The 26,424-nt window shown below is 38.0% G+C and overlaps 1 protein-coding gene across 2 annotated transcripts; it reads right to left on the minus strand.

The window, feature by feature from the left end:
- Nucleotides 1-45: 45 nt before the first annotated feature.
- On the minus strand, nt 46-24,872 carry bms1 (BMS1 ribosome biogenesis factor). 2 transcript variants are annotated; one of them, XM_042508390.2, is made up of 23 exons: nt 24,770-24,872; nt 22,511-22,691; nt 22,111-22,301; nt 21,640-21,719; nt 20,806-20,994; nt 20,535-20,677; nt 19,193-19,314; nt 18,861-19,054; nt 17,854-17,996; nt 15,317-15,843; nt 13,161-13,262; nt 11,933-12,084; nt 10,876-10,957; nt 10,544-10,623; nt 8,850-9,041; nt 8,496-8,684; nt 7,313-7,493; nt 5,749-5,807; nt 5,344-5,466; nt 3,173-3,320; nt 2,505-2,680; nt 2,177-2,338; nt 46-873 (listed from the first exon to the last, which is right to left on the minus strand). In XM_042508390.2, the coding sequence occupies exons 2-23, from the start codon at nt 22,681-22,683 to the stop codon at nt 646-648; spliced, it is 3,636 nt and encodes a 1,211-aa protein (XP_042364324.1). In that variant the 5' UTR covers nt 22,684-22,691; nt 24,770-24,872; the 3' UTR covers nt 46-645. The 2 variants fall into 2 exon arrangements, with proteins under 2 accessions (XP_042364324.1, XP_042364323.1); XM_042508389.2 differs by having other exon boundaries at nt 22,511-22,688; nt 24,770-24,868.
- Between the last annotated feature and the right edge of the window lie 1,552 nt (nt 24,873-26,424).

Here is a 26,424-nt window from a genome sequence, read left to right on the forward strand (position 1 = left end):
AATAGAAAAATATCCAAAATTTAAAAAAAGTCCAGAAAACTATAATTAAAACTATTACAACTTAATATTTAAGATTATTTTTACAACTGTAGCATCTTTTCAGGTAATCTCCTTGTTTGATTTTCTTTTCTTTTTTCTTTCCTTCTCTTTTCTTTTCTTTTTTTTGCCTCAGGTCATTTTCTTTTATTGCAAATTTCTTGTTAAGTTCTTTACCGCTGTTCCATGTTTTTGAAAGACGGTTTCAAAGGGTTTATAAGTTACACTTACTTACACAACAACAGATTTTTAAAATTCTGGTTATATCCTCAGCATAATATTCTGAATACTCTTGACTAGTCATATTTCATAATACCTCCATGACATGGTGAGATCAGCTATAATATAAGCAACCATCAGCAGCAGGAGAACTGCTCCAATACTCCAGTATACAGCTACATCATTTCGTTGGCATAACAACAGTTTCCAAAGACAGATACGTGTTTTTAATTAAATCGAGTTTTCCTTTACAGCTGATGATCAATATCAACACATCTAGAAAGATACAATAAAAATGATTCTGTCAAAGTTATGAGACACATACTAGGAGTCCAAAGGGCAGACCGAGCATCAGTCTGCAGTTTTCCTCATGAATCCACAGTCAGCGAGTTAGTCATCCTGGGGCGCCCCCTTCAGACTGGACCTGTGTTTCTTCTTGTCCGTCTGACCCATGACACGGTACAGTTTTTTACGTGCCTCCTTCTGTCTCTTCAGCTTCGCCTCCTCCTGTTTCTCTTTCTGCTGCAGGAACTCCTTGTGTTTGGCATGCTGCACCATGTGGGCTTTCTTCCTCTTGTAGTTGTGGACTGTGCTCAGCGCTTGTAGCAGGGCCGCCACCTGATGGAACAGGTCAAGAAAAGCAACGCTTAGAGATAAAGCCACATTTTCCTACAGTATGTAAGGTCATCTTGTAGTTAAAGGAATCCACAAACAATTTCGGTCATTAAATAAAAATATATCCCAGCAAACTGTAACTCAGCTAACTGTATTTATTATGTGGGGACAGTTTATTACTACTAATTTAATATTTAAAGGCATAAATTGAAAAGAAATTAAGTGGCCCCACACTGACCCCAGGACACTGGATTTTTAAACTTGCCTTTAACTGTGCACCTGAAAAATATAATATAATTTGAGAAAAAAGAAATCAACCTTTCACAAAATTTGAGGTCCCATATGGGGGTTAAGGGGTCGGGGTGATTCTGTACAAGTTCTTGTTTTTCTTTCCCAACTCTGATCCTTTCTGGTCCATTTGTGAGTTTATACACACAAATAGTACATCCAAATGTCCCCTAGGTTTACTATTAGTACTAGTATTTGTTTGTATTTTTTTTATTTTGGTTGTTTGTTTTGGTTTTTGGATAAGTATCTTTGTACTTTTACTTTTTCTTTTTAAGATAATATTTTCAAATGCACGAATGGAAACCTGACAGTTTTGGAACTGCAATTGCATTGTCATTTGGACATCTGTTCATAAAAACAAATCTTTTCAAAAACGAAATGTTATGTGGCCCCCGCCAGTCTGCAACTCTGCATCATATGGACAGAAGAAAACAAAAAGCAACTGGTCTTCCTCTTCTTCATTACAGAATCTACATAATGATGACTTTTCAATATTAAAAATGTTAAATTGTTGTTAGTAGCAGTAATTTCATGGAAAATCTTCAATTGAATGACTAGGTTAAGAATCAATTGTTTTTTATATTTATAGCTCAATTAGGAGCAGATCTGAATCTAAAATTCCACACACACCGGGGACCTCCCCTTAAAGGATTTTATTCTGTGAAATAAATGACGGTTCGGGCCAAAACGCTCTGCGCAGAATAAAATCCTTTAAGGGGAGCTCCCTGGTGTGCAGGCCTCTATCTTTTCACATTTCGTTTTATCTTGGATCCAGCACCCACTATGGGATGTGTGTGTTTTTGAATCTCTTTGCATGAGATTATATTTATGTCATCATGTTATGATATTTGCCAGTGAATAGAAATCTGGGTCTTGTTAGCACAGTTTTGGTCATCAGTTTGAGATATGAACACACAGTGCTGTTTGTGTTGTAAGATAAGTGTGACTGAGAGATAAGCTGGAGGTCAGAGTGCTCTCTCCTGACTCTAGCTAGAGCTGCTCAGCTGCCGTTTCTCACCTTCTTCTCATGGGGCTCTCTGATGACACTGGGCCTCTGCAGATCTCGGGGCGTCTTTCCTTTGGCTTGCTGCTGTTTGGGTTTGCTCTTGAAGGGCAGGGCCTTCTGCAACTCCTTGGGGATGTGCAGGCGGTTGAAGCGCCTCTGGGCTCGGACCACCGGCTGGAGGGGAAAGGATTTAACATTACATTTGTGCAAAGTACAGCTCTGCAGACGCTTCAACTGCAATGAAACTCATTTATCATATTAAAAGCTTCTTTCACTGCACTATAAATGGTAGGCTCTTTTAGAGGGGCTTGCATCAGATCAGGTGTTGAGTCTACTCTACCTTGTACAGAGAGTCCGTGTTGGGTTTGTTGCGAATGCCCATGTCATGTTTGAGCTGCCCCAGGGTCCTCATGCCTTCCCAGTTGTCCTTCTGACCGACGGGCAGCAGCAGAGAGGTGACGGGGTTGTAGAGCTGAGGAACAGACACTGGATACCAGGAGCGCAGGAACACAATGTCTGCACAACGACACATTAACATGAGGAGGCCTTCAGGAGCAACATATCACTGAGCAATGTGTCATTACACTTCTGCATTGTGACTGCTGTGGTTGGGATTTTTTTCTTTATATAATCTATTTGATAGGGACAATGTGAATCAACATAGTACAACTTCAGCCTTTTGCAAACAAGCTGTAGTAACTCATGTTTCACAAAGAGTTTTCCAACTCCTGTCCCTAGTTCGGCTTTTACTAAAGAAAAAGAAGAAAAAATAAAAAGGAAGGTATCAAGGCCACATACAATGTTGTGCATACAATTACAGTTGTGGTAAAAAGAAGACAAAAAGGTCAACATTAACATCAGAATTACATAGAATTACAACTCTGTTAAAAACAAAAAAGACAAATGTTAAGGTTACATACACTTACAGCATTCAACTACAGGACATAAAATAGCTGACAACATTATAGAAAAGTCAGCAAAATAATAACACATGAATCAGACACTCACCACTCATGAGCAGGCGGTCCTCAAACGTGGCTCTGTAAGCTCCTGGCGGTGTAGACAGCGCCTTCTTGATCTGACCTCTGACCCCTGATACTGTTCGTACTGCAGCGCCTTCAAATTTGGCTACCTCCAGCACAGTGTTGAACATGCCCTGTGGAACACAGAGAGAGAGCTCAGTCCAAACACTCTACATCAGCAGTATTATCATCACACAGTGGCTTCCATGGAGTTCCTTTAATGCAAGTTTTTGGGTTGTCTGTTCATCTGTCCCTCCATTTTTGTGAATGTAATATCTAAAGAAAGCCATGAGGAAATATCTCCACATTTGGCATAAACGTCTACTCTGACTCAACAATGAACTGATTAGATTTTGGTGGTCAAAGGTCAAAGGTCAAAGTCTCTGTGCCCTTGTCTCTTTCGTAATTGTGAACAAGGATGGCTAGAGGGAATTTCTTCAAATTTGGTACAAATGTTCACTTGGATTCAATGATGCACTGATTAGATTTTGAAAGGTCAAAGGTCAAGGTCATTGTGTCCTTGCAGCCTTCTCATTCTTGTAAATGCAGTACCTCAAAGGCATTGGGGAAGTACTTAATTTGGCAGAAACATCAACTTAAGACTCTTAGACTACTTGGTTTACCTAGAAAGAATTGATTAAAATCTGGTGGTTGAAGGTTACTGTGACCTCAAAAATATGCTTTTAGCCATAACTCAAAAAACCATCACTAATAATAACAAATAACAATAATAACAAAATCTCACACAGATGATAAAGAAGAAAAAAAATATTATAAAATGATGACTATATCGAAGAGTGTGAAAGGTCTTTGACATCATAATGCTCTGCAAAAAAACTTTTCTCGTCATATTTCCACGTTATATCTCAAGAACCAAAGGGGGGACATTTGATCAAACTCTGACTTGATATGTGTAAAGCATCCATGTTTTCAAAGACTTAGATGTAAACTGTAATGCAACTCGACTGGTTCAAGGAGGCAACAACTGTAAGACGGTAATTCTTAATTCTTTGTTATGGGAGACAACATGGTCAGACCACACACCCAGAATGTCCACCACGCTCTGCTACTGTCTCACTATGATGGAGGCTCAGCTTCTGCTTCACAGAGTCACCACTGTTTGCTGTGCTGGCTAAACGGCGGTGGATTAAGTGCCACACTGACATCAGGAAAGCAGATACTCTGCACATCTTCCACTAGAGACCGAAATTCATCAGTTAAAATTGCACCTCAGCTCATACAATTAAAGATCTATGTCTTTACCGTTTCTAAATGTAGCAATTGATGAAGTTAATCCTTGGAAAGCTGGAGTAACATCACTTCTTGTGTTGTTTTCAGACGTTATTCAAAATATTTAAAGCTTTGAGGCTTGAGCAACTTCGAACTCTCGCTTTTAAAAACATGGTAAGAAGTGTTTCATAAATTACAAGAAATAAGTTCATTTAGATTTTTTCTTTTTTTAAACCTAGGGAAAGATGCTACTTGGTAAGAAATGTTTCATAAATTACAACAAATTGGTTGATTTAGAAATTTATTTTTTTAAAAGGTAGGGAAAAACTATATTTACAGCTAATTATCATAATTACATATTCAAAATAGTGTTACAGGAGTATTATCATTTTTAAGCACTTTTCCCAGGTCATTTCCTAAAATGACCTTTATTTATTTATCTAATTTTTGTTTTTATTTATTTGACTAATTTTCAGGTAATTTTCTGGTATTTTTACTATCTTACTAGATTTTGGGTCATTTCCTCTTTTGCCACTCGTTCCTTTCTTGCCATGCTTTTGAGAAACATCAAATCAATTTGCCCTGGTTTTAAAGGGTTAATGCATTTGCATGATTGAACGCAGCTTGCGTGGTTTTTCGCAACTTTGGAGTTGTATCCATATGGTTAAATGTGCTCATTGTAAGTTGCTTTAAATAAAAATGTCAGATCAGCAGGTCAGTCTGCAAGTTCTCCAAAGATTTAATAAAATAAAACTACCAAAACAGACAATAAAGAATGTTTCTTTAGCAAATGCCATCTCTATAATGTGGATCCCCCCCCTCCCCCCTTTTTTTAAGTTTTTACCTAAAAGCTGAAGGCTGTAGATTACAGCAGACGTTAATGAGACAGGTAAAAGATGGACATAGGTACATGAAAGCTTTTCATACCTTAACAAAGCAGGTGTTCTTAAAGATCTTGTAGGGGTAACCTATGAGTTTGAGCTTCTTCACTACAGTCACAGTCTTATCCAGGTCCAAAATGACTCCTGTGGCTGCAATACGGAAATTAGCCTGCAGAAGAAGAGAAGAATTGTTAATGAAAAAATACTTATTGCCCAAAAGCCTTTAGTGCAATTTTATGATTTTTTTCAGTCTCAGAGTCACATAAAGCTGGGGATACACTACACGACTTTCAAAATCCTATAAGATTCTGAAAAGAAAAAAAAAGGTCTATGTTCTCACTTTTACTGGAATGAAATTTATGAAATTTTCCCCTCACATGATCTGAAGAACTGAAATGAAACCAACCGTTCACACTGATCTGAAGTGCTGGAACTAGCCTTAGTGACTTACTTTAGTTCCTGCTACTGACTGCACTGCCAGGAAGCCTGTGCCCTGTGGTGTGATGGGACCTGAAGTGACACAATAGAGAAGAGTGAATAACAGTTATCATTATCAGATGTCACAGAATTACACACTTTTTTAACAGTTCAGGAATAAAAGTCTCATTATACAGGAAGACATAAATGATCTCTATCATCTTTTTGTCTCTATCATTCAAAAATGCATGAATGTCCATAATCAGCTGTAGCACTGGCTACATGTGCAAGTACACCAATAATCCATCAGGACTGTACCTGAGGCAGTGGTGTGTGTAAGGTTGGTGTTAACAACATAATCTCATGATGTGATTCATCAGTCAAGGTTTGTGCACATGTTGGACAATAAGTAACAACTTAAGTACAAAAATGCCAAAAATATGCTTGAGGTTTTTAAGAAACCTGACACAAAATGAACTGAGTCTGACCAGAGACGTCATGTTGGCAGCTTGTCAGTTCTTTAAAAAAAATTTACTGGCCTCTAGTGGAGGACTGTGCATGTCATATGCAGAGAAATCTGGTTTTTAGGATTTCACAAGGAAGAGCTCACACTTAATTTTACAATTATTTAGTCCTAACACCAGAGCCAGAGCAGCAAACTTAAATCTTTATAAATTTGAGTCTAACATGAGTCACAATTCCTTTCCGTGTGCTGGTGCTGAGGATAGAATAGCTGCCTTCTTTAATTAAAGAGATGTCAAACTCTCCTGTCTTTAAACCGTTGCTGGATGGTATTGGTGAGTGTCTATAAGAAACAATGAGTTTTAAGCTAAATGATGTTGGAATTTTAAAATTGAGGAAGAGAGCAACAGATGAGTAATCTTAACATAGGGACCAGAAACTGTGTTATATCATGTGTTTGAATATTTACTCAAATATTTTTGAATGTTTACTCAAATGAACTGTGGGTGTGATATGTTTTTATAGTGTGTGTTTAAACAAAGGCTGACCACACTATAAAAAAACATGTAATGATCTACATACATTTAAGTGGGAATGGTCCTGGGACCGTAGCACCTTGACTTCTGTTTGGGGTTTCTCTTTTGGACGATAAAAGTCGTTTTTGCATCTTTGCCTGCTCCAACACATGCTTTATTCAGTGCACTTTGGTAACTTCGGTGGTTTTCTGACAAACAGCATTCAATAAAAGGATTGGGCTGAGATTCAAGCGATGTACTGAGCTCAGGTTGAAGAGAAATTTTCGACAGCATTTTGTAAAAAATTTAATCAAAGCAGTATTTCCAAATAGAATGTCTTGATAAGTTTTCATGTTTATTTAAAGTAATGGAAAACGATGGCATACTGCCATTGTGTTTTATGATGTGATATCAAATTTTGGGAATATATCACACTTTTTACCTTGTCTGCTCTCCAGAAAAAAAAATATGAATTATCCATTGATAGTTCACATTGTTACATTTTCTAATGGCTCATATATATTGCAACAACTACAGTGTTAATATTTGTGCGTGTTTCTGTCTTGCTAAGGACTGGATCAGCAGCAGATAACAGTGCAGTTTGCTCTGACGGCGTCTTACCCCAGATGGAGGCGCCACAGTGCATGTGCTGCGGTGTGTATTTGAGCAGGCGGTGGCGTCCGTTGTGATCCTCAATGTGATAAAGGGGGATGGTCTGGAAGCGCCTCCAGCCTAACGACAGGATGAGTGGGTCTCGTGTCTTCAGGATGCGGTTATGCCAGCGGTGTTTCTTTAGTCGCATCTGACACAGCGACAAAGACACACACACACACAAACAGCTTTAGAAATGTGCTCACATATTTTTAAATGATACCAAGAGTATAGGAAAACAATGCACAAATCAATGCATAACATTTGAAATTTGAAAAAAACTAGCATGAAATGGTTAGGTAAAATCAGTGTATAACAGGTGAAATAATTAGGTAAAAATAAATGGATAAACACATGAAACAGACGAAATACATCGATAAGCAGTGAAAATAATTAGCTAAAATCAATGCATAAACACATGAAATACTTAGTAAAATCATTTGATAAACAATTCAAATTATTGATTAGAAAAAAAACAATAGATAAACTATTTAAATAATTTTGTAAAATCAAGTGATAAAAAGTTGAAATAACTGAAATAATTAAAGTTCTTTAATATAATAAATAAAATAATAATAGAATGATTGTCTAACAGCTGAAACTGGTAAAATGAGTGAAACAGCATTAGTAAATAGGTAAAATCGACGGATAAAATGATGAAATATGAAAAATCTATGATTAAATTGTTGAAATAACTAGACAAATCAATTGTAAACAGGTAACATAATTAGGCAAAAAACAGAAAATTAGACAAAATCAGTGGATAAACATTTAAAGTAAGTAGGTAAAGTAATGTATAAATGGTTGAAATGGTTAATAGTAGTGAGAATACAAACCTAGTGTTATTTTGCAGTGGCCTACTGATTGGACACGACTGAATCAAGCAAAACTGCTAAATCCAGTGAACATAACACTTAGAATTAGCTTATATTGTTCTGATTAGACTTTAGGTCCCATTAACGTCTGTAATAAACAGTGCTGATTGGCATATTTGTAGAAAATATACATTATAATAATCAGCTCTCCCCAGTCGTTCACACTCACTTTTCATGTGAGCACAGCCACATTATTTGTATTTGCCTAAGAGCTTAGATGTGAAGAGCCTTAAGAAAAAGTAAACCATCAACAACAAGACATTCACAGAGAAACCTACCTGCAGGTATCCCACATTTCCCTCGCTGGAGCCCAGGCCACCAAGGATTATGGGATAATGGGGGTCAAAGTTGGTGACAAACTCGCAGGGCAGAGAGGAGATTTCTACTCTGACGTACATTCCTGGTCGGAAGCCTTCGTACTGCACTCTGGTCTCATCATCCACGTCCTCAAACTCTGCCCTGTTCAGCTGAGGACAAAATGCAGAGAAATATTCTCTTCAAATATGCTCATGAATATACTTATATTATACTTAACAATACTTATATGTGTGTTCATTGTACATGATTTTGAAATGTGGAGCATTTGATTTCGTGAATCTTCATCAGCTGCTGTGTATGAGAGCAGAACATACCTCCGCCTGCTTCTGCATCTCCTCCTTCAGGTCGTCAAAGTAAGTGGCATCTCCGTCGTCATACTCTGCGTTGAATCGCTCCTTCAGCCTTTGCTTCTTCTCCAGACGCTTTTTCTTCTGGACCTCCTCGTCATCCACCTTCATCACACTTTCCTCTTCATCTTCATCGTCGTCTTCGTCTTTCTCACTGTTCTGTTGGTCACAAGGTGGAGAAGACAAAATGTTATTACAGATACATATTACAGATTATGGATACATTTATATAAATACTGTTTATATGCCGAAAAAATTCAATCATAAGCCCGGGCTATTATTTGCTTAAATCACTGAACTCAACAGCCTTTAATTTGGGACAGGCGTCTTTATGGGATGGGCTTTTAATTCCGTTCACACAAAATTCAGCACAGATAGAAATCTAATCAAATTATTTGTTTAACCTTTTGAGAACTGGGCAAATTGGCTTTATTTTATTTAAAAACATGGGAAGAAGATAATGAGCAACAAAGGCAGAAATGACCCAGAGGTTTGCAAGACTGAGATCTGTGAAAAGTACAAGAAAAGTACCTGAAAATTTGCCAAAAAATACAAACAAACAAAAAAGAAAAGAAAGTAACACATGAAAAAAATACAAAGTAAGAGATGACCTGGAAAAAAATACTTCAAAATTATAATAATTCTGTAAAATCATTTTAACTGTATAATTATGAACATAATCCACTGTACGTTTATCTCTGGCTTTTTTGAAAAATAGTCTTCTCCATCTACTAATCTCTTCTTTGTGTCTCTTGTTTACAACGCTGATAATACCATCTTCTTTGTTGCTCGTGGTTTTAGTTAAATTAACTGAATGATTGAAATGTAGTCAATCCTACCAAGCTAACATTGTGAGTAGTATGTTCATATTGTCTAAAGTTTAAACATATAAACATATTGCATGTGTGATCTAAGCAGCTAAGTAACATTATCTCCAGCAGGTAGCCAACAATCCAGTTTCATACATCCAAAGAACTTGTATAAAAATGAACTGCATGGTAACCAGAGCGGGCTTCAAATTGAGACAGGCCTTTATTTATCAAAATGTGTAGTCAGATTTATCTTCTATCATGCCATCACAGCTAAGCTGGTAACGAATCATGGATGTATGCGTTTGCATCCTTAATGAATGTAACTATGGTGCAGGCTGATATCAGAAGAAAATCATTACAGAAAGGCAAACTTATTTTAAATTACATTTATCAGATCTCAAAGTTTCACTATTTTCATTCAAAATGTTGTAGTATTGTAATAGTATTGTACATATTAACATTAATTTAACTCATTTCAAATAAGTATTTCAGAGGTTCCCCACTAGAGGGAGCTTGTGAACCATCAGTTGAACACATCCAATAGTTGAGAAACAGTTTATTCCAAAGTTAAATATGATCATGCACCCAGAACTTGGTCCAGTAAACACAAAACAAAACAAACTAAAAGTTGATTACTAGAAAAAGAAAGGAAATGAGAGTTTTGCCATGATTATCGTCTGGTGGGACAGATGTTATTTTGCCTGGCCACTAAAACACTGAATATCAGCACCGGAGTGGATGTGGTGTTAAAATAATTGTTATCATAATAAGTTGAAATATTGTATAATGTTTCAATACTCATAAGACAATAATCTTGATAAAAAACAATTCTGTATAAAAAAGACGCACCTCGGCCTGATCCTGCTGACCAGTTTGGCCCTTGTGGACTTCTCCTGTTTCCAAATCCTCAAAGTCACCATACAGCTCCTCTAGAGACAGCAAACAAACAAAACACTGGATGTTAAAGTCGTTTATACAACAACGATGTTTGAGGCTCCCCATAAAGACTCAAACAAAAGCCCAGACACAGCAGTATCCTCAGTTGAGAACTGAATGTCTAAGACCAAATCGCTGAACCTTGTGAAGTCACCTCCTCACGTGTCTGTTTCTGAAGCTTTTTAGCATTCTAAATTTAGATCTGTGTGTTTGGCAGAGCTGATTTGTTCTCCCCCCTCTCTTACCGTCCTCCTTCAGCAGTGTGGCAGCATCTTGGTCCTCCTCCCACTTCCCTGTGACAAAGCAGTCCTTGATGGAGTTCAGCATCTGGAAAAAAATACAACCTTTTAGTCTCGTTTCAGCATCTTTTTGTATAAGTTTTCACATCAACACAGGGCACATCAGGAACTCAGTACTCTGAGGCTTCATTCAGACTGCAGGCAAATCATATATTTGTCTCTCGAATGAGATCTTTAATAATGACAGCACTGTTATTTGCAAGTGTTCAGATTAGATTTGCGTGTCCAGACATCACCAACCTATCTGCGACTACATGGCTACGCTGGTGACACGGCTTTCTTAAAGGGTACAATTTAGAAATGGAGGTCCATCCATCCTATTTTTTATGTGGCAGTGCAGAACTCCTGCAGACTGTTGTTCTTTAAGTTGTCATCAACAGCGCTCTGCCGTAACTTCGTTGCTCTGGACTTTACATCATCAGTATGTTTCACATCATGTGTGACGCAAAACTGACTTGAGTGGCCAGGGCGTCCAGACTGAGACACATCTGTAGAAACCTGATTGGAATTGCATTTCAAACCACCTCTAAATGTAGTTCGGATTAATGCGGGGCAATGTACTGATATGATATCGTGATATGAGACTAGATGTCCCTGTAAATTCAAAATATTCTAATATCTTAAGTGTTGGCTTTTTAAAGGCTGCATTACCATAAACTGATCATTTCTGAATTTATCAGACTGTTCTAGCTGTGTTACTTTTTGCCTTTGCCCACTTAGTCATTATATAGACACTGGCGATTATTTATGCAATGCCTCACTGTGTAAATATTTTGCGAAAGCATTAATAGTTAACTCCACAACATGGATATACACTGATGGTACTAGGACAATTAGGCTACAGACTGCCAGCCTAAATCTGCTTTTTTGCATTTCCAGATTGTATCCAGATTGGTTTTACAAAGTCTGGACAGCAAAATACCATACGAAATGCAATTTATACAAATGGGATGATGATGGGATGGATGACATGGAGAAAATCAAATATCCGTAACCACTGTACCTCCTCCAAGTCCCAGTTGTGGGAGGTGTCAGGGTTAAAACGGGAGCAGTCAGCAGCATTTTCTTGAGACTTTTTTCTCTTCTGAGGGCGGCTGACTCGAAACAGCCCTCCCAGCTCCTCATCCTCATCCTCAGAATCCTGCGCCTCTACAACTGAAAACAAAGATTATTGTTATCAAGAAACAGTGAAAATCAGAGCTATATAATACATTTATATTATCATGTAGTTTAGAAATGTATATTTACAGCACTTCTGACATTTGCTACAAAATGCCAAAATATGGCTTCATACACAGCTTCCATCTGTCACTTGGGAAAGTTTGTTTTGTTGCAGGTTTGCTTATGTTAGAGATAGTTAACCATATTGGCAACAAGATAAGATAAGATAATCCTTTATTGATCCCCAGAGGGGAAATTCAAGAAAAAACAGATGTTGTGGAAATTCTCAGGATGAGCTGTATAATCTGGTAAAATTATTATGCTGTACAGATAAGGTACATTTAACAAAATAAGTGTCATTGGAATAAATTAATATCTTACTTGTGATGAAGGAAAATCCTCATTTGTGCAGCTGTATTCATCTCTTACTTTGTGTTAAAGTGATTTGAAACTTCAGTCTGAGGCTGTACTGTAAATAGTTTCCTAATAAATAACAAATACAGCAACTTCTGATCAACCCAGAGCTAGACCGATACATTGATTGTGCTGATTTACTGGCTGATGGTAACTTATCACAGATATAATAGTATATACATAAATTTGTAAACTCTCCCATGACTTTTTGAGGACCCATGTCAAAATTTGCTGTACGTCAGCCTGGTAACACTACTTTTCAACACACACACACACGCGCATACACACATGCAAATGAGAACTAGCAAGTTTTCCATTTTTATCAAGCGGCAAATAATGTTTGATTAAATCTGCTTGACTTGACGTCATACGTTCTTTGTTGCAACTGTTGCGCATCACGATGTTGATGGTAACAATTAATCCTGCAGCCCTTGGCGCGTATTAGATTAGCTAACAACTAATTCAAAGAAAAAAATTCACATTACGTTACATTACATGGAAGATTATCCCCAGACTACTGTATTAACACACACAACTAAATTCAATGACTTTTCCTGGTTTTCTATGACCTTGGGAACCCTGCATATCCTCAAAAATACAAATGTTCTTAGAAATATATATTTTAATGAGCATGTGTAACCAGAATGTCAGGTTACCTGAACCATAAACCAGTTTTCTCAGATTGGGGGCTGCTTCTTGTTGCCGTAGAAACGCTTCTGATGCTTTCTGCTGCAGACCCTCCTTCCACCTCAGAGCCCCTGTGGACACAAACACGAGAAGGAACTCAAACTAAGGATGAAGACTGAACCTCCACATGCTGCCTTCAGTACCAAGTTCCCCTCACATCAAAACACATGTTCAGCTACCTTCAGACTTCAGACTTTTCTTGACCTATGAAAGCGTTACATTCATTGTTCTTTTACTCAATTTTAAATGAAATCCAACAAGCTTTTTTATGGTCTGAGCTCACACATAACAAAACAAGTAACAGTTAATTTAGGGCTAAACAGTAAAACTTTGCATTTATGGTGTAAGTTTGTGAGTTTTTCTTGTCAGTTCCATTTATTGAAGTGCCTCTGAACTGAACTTCTGTAAAAAAAAAAAACATTTCATCAAAAGAAACATTTAAAAGGTACAAGGTACAAGGTAGTAGTTGCTCTGAAGCTTTCATATCATATCACATGATTTTAGGGTTGCAACTAATGACTGTTTTCATTGTGGATAAATCATGATGCTCCTTGAAAGTCGGAGATTCGAATCACGAGTCAGAGACCCCCCAGACTGAGACTCCTTCAAGTTGAGCAGTTGTTTCTTTTTGTATTCACCAGTCAGAGTGAAGTGTCCTTCTGGGGACACTTTGGTACCTAGATTCAGCTCCTTCCTTCCTCACTTTCCTCTGCCTTTTGTGAGTGTTACCTAGTGTCTGCAAAAAATGTTGTACATTTCTGATGCTGTTAGCACAGTTAGCTGGTTTACTATATTACATGAATGTCTGAGTCACACTAAACGTCCTGAACCACGTTAAAACTCTCAAACTCTATATGGAAAAAAAAGACTGAATAGTTGAATATTTGTATTGAACAGCCATATTTGATTAAACTGACATAATTCTGAGCCCTTGGATTCATATGTTTGTAATAAAATGTCAGATAATGGTGAAAAATATCACTCAGTGTTTCCAAAAGTCCTTAAATGTCCTGTTTTGTCACAAACCAAAGATATTCAGTTAACTGTAACGTAGGAATAAAGAAATCAGAAAAATATTCACATATAAGAAGCTGGAATTAGAGAAATTTGACCGTTTTTCTTAACATTTTAGTCAGATTATCAAAATAATTAATCAATTTCATGAATCACTGCAGCTCTATTTTACCAAGCAGTTGGAGTTTGTCAAGTAGTCCTCTGTAAACTTTGATCCTCACATTGCAAACCAACATGCAAGAAGCTAAGTGTATGTAGTGGGAAACTAGATTCAAGACGGACACCCAAGATTCGGGTCACCAGTTCATTAAACGTCTCCCCCTCCGTTCCTGAGTTATGATGCAGAATAATGGCCTAAAAGTGTTTTTTCTGAACATTATTTGGATATATTATGTCATCATTTTATCCTATTAGTCATTTGTGTGATATTTTGTCTCAACAATGAATGAATTCTTGAGTTATAGTGAAAAAATAATGATCTCCAAATTCTAATCAGTTCATTTTTGAGTCCAAGTGAACGTTTGTGCCAAATTTAAAAAAAGATTCCCTCAAGGTGTTCTTAAGATATTATGTTCATGGGAATGAGATGGGCGAAGGGTCACAATGACCTTGACCTTTGACCATAAAAAACTAATGAGTTCATGATTGAGTCTAAGTGGACGTTTGTGGCAAATTAAAAAGGAATTACCTTGAGTTGGTCTTGAGATATTATGCTCATGAAAATGAAATGTATGTATGAAAAGACGGACAGTCGAATAATCCGAAGACATAATGCTGTCGGCAATAATTTTCACTGGCACCCAGGCGAAAAAGAGAAACTTAAACATCTATTATTCCATGACAGTAAGGCAAATTCCAGGCATCATGTGACAGGATCAAAGCTTGTAAACAGCTACAAAATGGACTTTAAAGGACAAAAAAGGAAACACTGATTGTGACTCTTAATAAACATACTATTTAAAGTGAGAAACAAAAAAGATCACTGATACTGGATTGGTAATCTGTGTAACCTGATTTTAGGTATTGGAACAAGTATCAGAGGAAAATTAGTGCAACCTTTTGAAAAAAATCAACACTAAAATGAAGGGAATTGATGTATTGGTGTATTTACCCTGCTCCTCCTCCTCCTCTTCACTCTCTGTTTGTTTCTTCATTGTTGCCTCAGTTGCATCCTCCTCCTCCTCCACTAATTCATCTTCATCGTCTTCCTCCTCTTCATCATCACTCTCCTCCTCATCCTCCTCAGAACAGTGGCCAGAGTCTCCTGCTCTCAGGGCCTCCCCGTCTTCTTCACTCTCCCCCTCGCTCACCTCCAGGTCGTCTTCACTGTCAGCAAACACCGGCACCTCCGCGCTGTCTTCCTTCTTCCCCTCTAGTTTCTGTTTCTTCACCGGTGGAGTGTCTGTTTCAGTCTTATCTGTCCTGCCAGATTCGGCTCTCGCCTGTTTGAGAAATGTGGACAGGGGATCCTCGTCTTCTTCCTCCTCCTGCTCCTCCTGGTCGCTGTCTTCACTGTCACCGTCCTCGTCATCACTAGAGCTGCTGCCATCCTCCTCCTCTTTAGCAAAGACCACCTTCCTCCTCTCTCTCTGGGTGTTAGGGTCCCACACACACACCTCCTGAGGGCCCTCCTTCTCTCTAACACACACACAAAACAAGAAAAGTTCACTTAAATTGTCAAATACAATGCTGCAGTAATCTCTTTGAAAATATTCCCCACACCACCAGCACCCTGATGGATCCACAGATTCATGATGTCTACGCCACACTTTGACCCTGCCATCTAAATGTCACAGCAGAAATCGCAATTTAGTAGACCAGGTGACGTTTTAATCATCTTCTGCTGTCCAGTTTTGGTGAGCCTGTGCCCACTGTAGCTTCAGTTTCCTGTTCTTAGCTTGCAGAGGTGGAAGCGGCTGTGCAGCTGGAGCCATCCACTTCAAGACTCTACCTGCTGTGCGCTGACAGAAGCTCTTCTGTAGAGCTTTGCTGTAATGAGTGGTTATTTGACTTATTGTCACCTTTCATTCAGCTAGAGCCGCCTTTATAAAAGGGTTTATTTGCTATTTTCCATATTTTACGACACATAAAAGCTTCAAATTTTTACCAATGTATTTTATGTTAAACACAACATGAAAATTACTTAAGCTTATTACCAAACACCCTATTTCAGGCATCTCAAGGAAAGCCATTCAAATTAGGGTTAATTAATGAATGAATTCTTGAGCTATGGCCAAAAACAGGTTTTGTGAGGTCACAGTGATCTTTGACCACGAAATTTGAATTAGATGACTATTGGGGCCAATTGGTTTTTGGGCCAAATTTGAGGATATTTGAGGTATCACATTCATGAGAATGAGACGGATGCTAAGTTCATCGGTGAGTTCAACTGGATGTTTGGGCCAAATTTGAAGAAATTCCATCCAGGCGGTCTTGAATTTTTGTGCTCTCAAGACGAATGAGACAAACCGAAGGTCACAGTAACTTTTGACCACCAAAATATAATCCATTCATGGTGGAGTCTAAGTGGACAACCTGAAAACATAATTTCTGTGGCGACAGCTTTTGCCAGAGGGGGCATAAAGACACATTAACTTCCGAGACAAGACATCGGGAGTGCTAAAATGCTGACTCATTTCCTCATTTTAGGACTCAATCCTGCAACACTCCACAGTGGCCAAGATCTTGCTTATCTACTCAGCCAAACATCCAGTTGAACTCACCGATGGCAGCACCCACTGCCCTCATCTTTTCTGTGCGTCCTGCATCGTTAACCCTCCTCAACCCACCTATGCTTTTTATTTTGGTCGATTCAGCATGTTGAATCAGCGGTGGCGGTTGTGAAGCCCATCGGTGATTAAAATCATTGTGATTGGCCATTTAGCTTAGCTTATGAGAAGAGAAACTAAAATGAAAAATGTAAAAAAAAAACAGCTAGAGTTAATAGGGAATGAGGTTCAAACAACTTTTATATGGTCAGATAGATTTTTTTTGCCATTGAGCTCATAGCAGAAATGTGATCTGATGGTTTGTGCTTTTGTTCACTGGCACACAGCAAATACGCTTTGTTCTTTCAACAGAAGGCTGTGTTGTTATTGTGCGAACTGGCAGTCTTCCAGTTTCAGACGATAGACGAGGAGTATAGACGATCGCCCTCTGCTGGTATGGAGGGGTATCTCCTTTCAAGCAGGCACAGAACGTACCTGCTGGTTTGCCGTCAGTTCGGTGTGTTCCTGTGCAACTGTCTGGCTGAGACACGGCAACATGAGGCGACGCAGCAGGGGGCTGTTAGATCTGGGATGTCGGCTTGGTGTGTCACAGCCTTTACAGTGTGAAAAATTAACTTGTTGGTGCTCTCTGGTGGATAAACTATGTCATAAACACTGTTTCTAAAACAGCTTAAACATAACGTTTAAGTTAAACAGAACTTTGGCATTTCTGGGCGAAACCTTCTTGTTACTTATTGGCCAAGATAAAATATATACTATATACATATGCTGGTCCTGATCTGCCATGTACTGATGAGGATCTGATGCCTATCCCTAATGATTTGCAAAGTGAGAATATTTCATGTCTCCAATGTCCCTGACATCCATCACTGTACAAAACAAGTACGGAGGAAGAGTCCTGAGCTGTGAGGTGTCTCACCCGCTCTGCTCGCTGATGTCCGTGGGCTCCAGGGTGGCAGAGCCACTGAACAGAGACACCTTACTGGCAGCCATCTTGGCATCCAGGGTGCTATGTGTGTCAATGAGGGACTGGACCAGCTCTGTTGTGGGCCGCACCTCCTCCTGTTCCAGGACAAGAAAATACACATCAGACACAAACAACACTAACATAACACTATTGGAACAATGATCTCATATAAATGGTCAAATTTAAAGTTAGACAATACGTCACAAAAACATGCTCTCAGACGCTTCAACAATAGTCTGAATAGAATATTATTATTTTACTTTTTTTTATTTTTTTAAGTCAGGTGTGTTTTTACTTAAGCTCGTTTATTGGTTTATATATTATTTTATCCAGTTTTGTTGGTTTTACTCATGTGTTATCATCTGTTTTTGGTCTATTTATCTTATTTTATTCTATTTTTATTTTCATTTTAATTCATATGTATTGTCCTCTTTCAATGGTCTACTTTTAGTTTTATTATTCTATTTTATTTTAGCTTAATTTGATCAGTCCTGATTCACGTCTTTATTTCTTAGTATTAGTATTTATTATTAGTTTATTCTTCATCTTACTTATTAATTTATGAGTTTTTATTTCTATTTTAACTGATTTGATTTACTTTTCTGGCCAGTAGCTAGCTTTTGTGTCTGCTACTCGTACCTCACACTTTGTGCAGAACATTGTGCTTCCACCGAAATATAGCATTTTTTATTATTGCCATACAGACATTTTGGGCCAGATGCCCGTCTTCAACGTGTGCATTCAGCAATAATAATACTATTATTAATGCTGAATGCACACAGCCCAAAATGTCTGTGTGGCAATAATAATAAATGCCATGGAGTGCTATCATAATCCTGATTTTGACTGCACTGATATCCACTTTGAGGATTCAGCACCCAGCCTCAAAAGTTTAATTGCCCTAAAAGCTTGCTTGCAAAAATCAAACACCTCAGACTACATCACAAGCACACACACACCTGCTGTTGATTGACGTGGTTTGCAGGAAGGTCAATATACACCGCATCTTTGTCATATACGACCCCCCCGACGCCTGCCATGGGTGCATAGAGCAAACGCTCCTTCTCATTCAGCGCTCTCTTCTTCTGAGCATCTGGCAGGGCACACGGGTCTGGCAGGAAGTTCACATCTGCCACCTGAAAGTCACCTACACCTGCAGAGAGCAACAACACACACTCAATTGTAAATATTTCCATTATCAGTGGATTTTTACTCCAGAGCATTTCATGTTCAGACAACATGATGTGCAGAAAAAAAGGTTTCATAGAGAACAAGTACTGTGCTTATGTACCTGGGATATGGACCTGGCCTTTGTTTTTTAAATGTGTCCCTCGTAGGTAGCCATAGAGAGACACTGTCCGGTCACACTTGGGGTCTGTCCTCACCCTCTCAGGGTCAGTTAAGTCCTCCATACTGTTTCAGTACAAAAAAAAAGAATTAAGAAAGTAATGAATGATAGCATTGTGGTTGTTTGGTCTGTCTTTGAGTTTAGGAATCTGTGTCTATTGTCTTGCTGGACATCTCAAGATATTTCTACTCACTGGAATTCTAACAGATGGAACTAATACTCTTATTAATGATTATGGTTATGTTTTGTAGAGCACGCCTCTGCTCAGTGTCTCCATATGGTTGATACAGCTCACCCTGCATCTCTGAGGTTCATTACAAACTGTAAAGCTCTGACTCTACGGGGTGAGTTGTTTCCCTATGTCAAAACACACAGGGAAAATGTCCAGAAAACTACATTTATAGTTAGAATAATTATATATTTAAAAATTATGTAAGATTTTCCCCAAAAAATGTTCAGGATTTTTTCAGATCATTTTTAAGTTGTTGTTCTTCTTTTCTCCTTCCGCCTTTTTCAGGTAATTTTCTTGTACCTTTTAACCAAGTTCTGGCAAATCTTTGGGCCATGCCTTGTTAAGTTGCTCATTGACTTTCTCTCTGTGTTTTTGAGAGAAATCAAACCAATTTGCTTAGGTTTTAAAGTGGATGTACATTAATGGAATTGCACTCAAATTTTAACGCAGCTTGTTTGGGGCACCCAGTAGCTCACCTGGTAGAGCGGGCGCCCCACGTATGGAGGCTGCTATCCTTGCTGCAGAAGCCGCGGGTTCAACTCCAAACCTGTGGCCCTTTGCTGCATGTCATCCCCTCTCTCTCTCTCCTCTTTAATTCTTAAGCTGTCCTCCCTCTAATGAAGGCAAACAGCCAAAATAAAAATCCTACAATGCAGCTTGTTTCCCCTCTGTCAGCTGCAGCCCTCTTGCTAAATACTCGTCCACTTTGAAATATTTTTCCCATTAGTCACTTCGACACAAAAACACAGGAAAATAGGGTCCAGGCTGGAAAATACCAAAGTGACCCTTTAAATTCACACAAAGCACTGTTCAGATCATGTCTTAGTATGGACAAAAATGTGTTATGTAAAAGGATATGTCAAAACAGCACGCTGTGACTACATGAGGAGTCAGTGGATCACTGTTCTCTTTCACTTTACATCTTCACATCATCCATCTGCAGTTCTCACAGCAAACACTGTCAATCTGCTGCAAACTAATGGAGAGAGCTGCTGTAGTGTATCTGGATGGACATGATGAGTCAGCAGCATGCAGCTTTAGGGTGTCACTCACCGATCAACCAGCACATAAGGGTGAGAGGTCTGCCACACCAGAGGACGAAACTTCATCACTGAGATAAAGCGGCCGAGGTTCTTCACTTCCTGAGTCTGATATTCACCGTACACCATCCCCGACAGATAGAACAGCTTGGCCCCCTGCCAGGTTCAAACACAACACCCTGAGTCACACATTCATACTGTCACCATGCCTACAACCTATGGCTCCAAGGCTCTGTATACCGGAGGCAGTTTCAGCAGTGAAGCGGCGATTTGGTCGTGTTTACCTGATAGACCTCAGTCCAGAATCTGTGTTTGAGGTTTTTCTTGGTCTTCCTCAGGGCCTTGTTGTTCTTGAATGAATCCAGGTGAGTCAGCACGCCCATGATGCGAGGGAAGCCGTGCACCTGACAGATGTTGAGGAACTCAAAAGTCTCCATCTCAAAGCCGAAGCTGGCATCAATCAACATCAACACCTGGAGGGAAAGACAACCAAAGCATTTCATTCATCTGAAATGAGTTAAGAATACTTCATTCTACATGTTAACCCTTTAAAACCTGCCTCAACATCAGTCTTCTTACACTGCAGTCAGAAGTATATACTATTTTACAAGGTAAACATGTATGCTTAGTTATGTGTTACTACTTCACAGCTTATTAATTTCAACTCCTTTTGACTTTTATTAACCCTTTAAAACCTGAGCAAATTCATTTAATTTCCTTCAAAAACATGGGAGGAAGGCAACAAGCAACTTAACAAGACATGGCCCAAAAAATAGCAAAAAAATTACTTAAGAAGTTACACGATAATTGCCTAAAAATAGGCAAAAACAACAACAAAAAAAGTAAAAACAAAACAAAACAAAAAAGACCTCAAAAGTCCTAATATATATATAATTTATATAATTTTACTTTTCTGTTGTATGATTTTGAATATAAAATTAAATAACAATAACAAAAGTAAAATAAATATATAATTATTTTGGGGTAATTTTCCCTTTTTTGGATTATTTTCTAATAACATTGCCCTCTTTTTTAAAACTATGTTTTAGGTATATTTCTTGTTACATTTAACAAATGTCATGCACTTTGTGGGATATTTTTTGCCAAGTTCTACTCACCAGGTCGGCGACTTTTGCAAGGTCAATCATCGTATTAATGTTATTGTTACACTCCATGAAAGTGAGGCGACGCTTCTTGCCTGAAGATTACAAAAAATAGTCACAGAAAATGATGAATAATTATGGTTATATGTGTAACAGTGCAAAACATTAATAATCACCTAATGTTCCATTTGTTTTAACCAAATGTTTTTTTCAAACTTTAAATCAATAAAAGGAAAATAAAACCATAGAGCACTCAAACCTAATACCAAGTTAAGTTTTTTAAAAAAATTCTTTAATATCAATGGATGCAATTTGCAATTTTATTCAAAGAATGTCAATATTTTTCTGTTGGAAGCTGTAACAGCTATGAGGTATTAAAGTTGCTGTGGGAACTCTTGACTGCTAAAATATCTTTACAGCAGGGCTTTGTGAAAGTGGAACATATCTAAGCCGTCACCTCCGGAGGAAACCTGTGGCCAAACTCACCAGAGACAATGGTTACAGGTCCACATATGTCCCCAAGCTTCTGTCGGGTGAAGTTTTTGATCAGGCAGCGGATCAGGGTGCTCTTTCCCACCTTAGGGGGCCCAACTACTACAATCACCACAGGAGGGGGTTCCAGGGGGGTCCGGTCTACCAGGGGAATGTGGTGTTTTTTGGCCTTTATGTCCTGGGCCCTTAAAAAGAAAACCAAGAAGAGTAGTTTTACACTGCTCGTTTCATTTCTAACATTTTTTATTATCCTGAAATTGACTTTCATTGGTCTTTCCTGCTTTGGATTCATTAATGAGCAGAATTATGTCAAACTGGTTTCACATCGTGGACACTACAGAGGACTGAAGTTTCTGTGTCTCAGCACAGCGACACGAGAGCCATCAGGACTGACCTGTGGAAGGTCTTGGCCATTCGCACAGCCGACTGAACGGCGAAAGCTTTGGGGTTGCGTTTTCTTCCATCCTCCTCTGTGAACGCTCCCTGCTTCCTGAGCTTCTTCCTCTCTGCCTTCGGCCCGCTGTGCTTCTGCGTATGTCGCTTCTGTTCCTTAACTTTCCCGTCCATCCTGTCTGCTAAAGCACAAACAATTTCCACTAAAACCTCTATTAACACAAATATTTGTGACATTGACATGCCAGTTACAACAGAATAACAAACCTAAGGACAAAATATATTAAAACAAAAACTGCTTGGATGAATATACATTTTCACATCCTTGAAGATTAGTGTATCTATTGATTATTGTTCCAGTCAAGTATTGTTTTTTTGAGTCTTGTAGAGTCCATTTTCCCACATTCTTTCTAGTTGTGCTTCTTGTAGTTTCTGTGTCAACTTTTCCACTGAAAAGATTTCTTCTACAACTGTTAGCCATTGGTCTTTTGTTGGTGGTGTTACTCCAGGTCCTAGTGAGAGCTTTCCTGCTTGCTACCAGCTTTACTTTGATCAAATATCTATCACTGGCAACAACATTTTCTTCAGAGAATTTACTAAGATGAAGTACCAGGCGGCTGTACGGGACCTCATATCCTAGTATTTGCTTTAGCTCCTCACTATTTCCTAAAGTACAATTATTTTCTGACATTAAAAAAAAAAAAGACCCGCACTCTTGCAAACATTTCTCAGCTGTTCGGCTGATTACTTTTCAGTTTTAGTGTAATAAAAAAACAAATCAAATTCCTACATGAGAAGTCCCTCCAGGTTCACTAATAAGTGGATGAATGGTGTATCTTTCACATATTATGCCAATCTTTGTCTGAAATTTCTACATAGAATTCTTTCTGTCATTTCACCTTGATAAATTTAGTTGAATGTTTGTCGTTAGCGCTCCATCCTTGACATAATGCCAAAATTATTCTTTTGTTACTTTCCTGATACACTTCATTATGATTAAAATACAAACTGTTTCACTGAAGCTAATCTTCAAATGCAGCTACTGAAATTTATAAATGTATTCATTCATCCTACAAGCACCCAAAATGTACCGATGATGAACACTGAATATGTTTAGCAGGCATTAGCATGTAACACAACTGACAAAAATAAAGATATAATGCTATAATGCAAAGAGTATCCACAAGCTGAATTTTACAGTGTAGAGACATAGAGCAGCAGCAGGTGATGTGCACAAAAGTGTCTATCATTAAGCAAAATTGGCAAAACTAAAATACTGCACCTAAAATATGATCGGGTGGTTATATAAACGTCAGTACTTCAGTTTTATCAACTGTATTGCGACTCCACTATGTGTATGACTAGTTTGCCAATCATGGAACAATGAGATAACTTCTCTGAAACATTTGGCTGAGAATTAAAGGAATACTTCATCGACAAAATCGTTTGTTTGTCATTTACTCGCTCTGTGTTACCTTGAATTTGTGAATTAAAATTAATTCTCTTGCATGCCTCGGCGGTGAACGAAGAGTCCAGAAATAAAGAAAATTGAGTGAGCTGCTGTCACTTGATTTTTGGCGTTTTTATCAGGGTAGGGCACTGTTTTCCAAAAACTCCATACTCATCACAAAAATTCTGTACCAACAGGTGTTTGTGTAACAGTTTGGTTTAGGTTCATGGAAAAAAGTTGTTGCATAACTGCAAATATATTGATAAATGTAATAATCAGTTACAGCCATGTATACAATTACACGAACAAACACAGTCTCCATCCAAAAAGCACGCTGCTGAAACGACTGTGGAATTCGCTTTGAAACCTGAACAGATTGGCTTGTTTAAAAAACAAACACATGGAGAGAAAGTTGTGAGCAACTTCACAACAAACGACCCAAAAATGTGCAAAAAAATTCATTTAAAGTTACAAGAAAATTATTAGAAATTAGCACAAAAAGTGAAAGAAAAAGGGAAATGCCCTGAAAAAAAAATGAATATTAATAAAATATAAATAATTATAATATTTTTCTGTAGCCTAATTGTAAATATGTAATCAAAAACTTGGATTTCTCTTTTTTTACTGCGTAGAAACACATTCACGTTGTTCAGTCTTTACCTCGGTGTGTGTATGAACGTGACGAGTGAGAGTACAGGAGTGCAGGCCACAGTCTGTTAACACTGACTCTTTCTCTGCCGGTACACACTGAAGCTAACGTTAGCTACACAGAGTTACTACGTGTTAAAGAGAAAATATTCGTCTCCATACCTGAAGAAAACCCTGCTGCAGTCTGATGCCAGCCTCTGTTGCTCTTCTGCAGCTCTCACGTGTGTATGTTGACCTCCCAACCGGAAGTGTATGGAGGTGTCACTTTGTAGTAGCACGGGTGGAAACAATTCTAAAAGGTTCCGCGCAGTGAGGCGACAAACCTTCTGCAGTGGCGCCCTCTGCAGGCCTTCTTTCAGTTCGTTTTACCAGAACTGTTTTTGAATGCACGTTATGGTAGATGTGCACTGTATAAGGTTGTTGTTGTTGTTGTTGCTGTTGTTGTTGTTGTTGTTGTTGTTGTTGTTGTTGTTGTTGTTGTTGTTGTTGTTGTTGTTGTTGTTGTTGGGATTTTTTTTTTATTTATTTTTTTTTACCAAAAGTCAAACTAGGGACAGGAGTTAAAACTAGCAACAGCTATAATCATTATATATATGAAACAATAGTTACTACCGCTTGTTTTTAACAGGCTGAAGTTGTATTATGTTAATTTGCATTGTTCCTATCAAATAAATAAATAAATAAGCAAATTAATACGACAAAATTCATATTGTGTCTTTACATCATGCACTGAAGGGATTTTGCAAATGTGATCCTTCCATCTGTTGATGTGAGGCTTAACCATGTGATATTTGCATATATAAATTAAGTGTTTACCAAACAAAATCAAGTTTTTAAGTTCTCGAGTTTTTCTCCTTTATAAATACTCCAGCTTTAACTCTTAGGGACTGTTAGGTATATTTTGTTGAGTTTTTGTTCTTCATTTTTTTAATCATTTTGGCTGTGTTCATGCATATAGCATACATTTTGGCAAGATTGTGTATTTTTGTTCAAATCTGTGAATTTCCAGCTCAGCTGTGAAAATTAAACTGTAACACTAATATGGATAAGTGCAAAAAATGCACCATTCAAATGGCAATTTTTGATCTCACAGTCATCAAAGCATAAAAACATGCATTGTATTATTTCTGGGTGTCATTCTGGGCTTTTGCCTTGGAATTTGTAGTTTTTACTATTTTCCACCTGATGATGCCGTTTTTTGGTTTGTTTTTTTTTTACCATATTTGACATTGACAGATTGAGATCATCATTAAAAAAAAACAACTTTGCAAGTACTATATTGAAAACAATTATTTTTTTTATATTTTGGGTTATTATTATTACCTGTATTTTTTTTTTTCTTTAATAGACATCACATTAAAAGGGTGTATCAGAATCTTGCCCTCAGAAACACTGAGGCCAGCTCTAAAACACAAGGCAAGACTCCTGAACAGACTCAGACTGGAAGAAAATGTGTTCAGCAGTCTCAATATCCTCACAGAATCCACGTTTTTCTCCCAATGAAATCTTTCATGTGAGACGTGACTGGATGGACAGATGTCATTCACTTTTTGGCTTTCTGTGGGATTAGATAGGATAAATACATAATGTTTCCTTTTTTTTCCTTTTGTCTTTGTTACTGTGCTCTTGAAAAACCTGTTTTCAGCTGCTTAGAGTGAGCTGCTATTGTGTTGAAAGAGCTTTCCTAATAAACTTATTAGTGAACTGCCTGCTGTTTAAGATGACACCTTCAACACAGAGTGGCCTCATTTCTGAAACACTGGAGAAGTTCACCAACAGTTGTCCATTCATTTTTGGTAAAGGAACTGGAATGGTCT

Source organism: Plectropomus leopardus, chromosome 19 (genome assembly GCF_026936395.1).
Source record: "Plectropomus leopardus strain MGB_pleo_1.0 chromosome 19, ASM2693639v1, whole genome shotgun sequence".
Lineage (NCBI taxonomy): Eukaryota > Metazoa > Chordata > Actinopteri > Perciformes > Serranidae > Plectropomus > Plectropomus leopardus.

What these genes read in the sequence shown, in the direction of transcription:
- bms1 (XM_042508390.2), bottom strand. Translation starts at nt 22,683, where the DNA reads ATGGACGGGAAAGTTAAGGAACAGAAGCGACATACGCAGAAGCACAGC. An exon ending in AGAACACCTGCTTTGTTAAG is followed by an intron (nt 3,321 to 5,343) that starts GTATGAAAAGCT and finishes TGTGTTCCACAG; the next exon opens with GGCATGTTCAACACTGTGCT. An exon ending in GGACCGCCTGCTCATGAGTG is followed by an intron (nt 2,681 to 3,172) that starts GTGAGTGTCTGA and finishes GTCGTTGTGCAG; the next exon opens with ACATTGTGTTCCTGCGCTCC.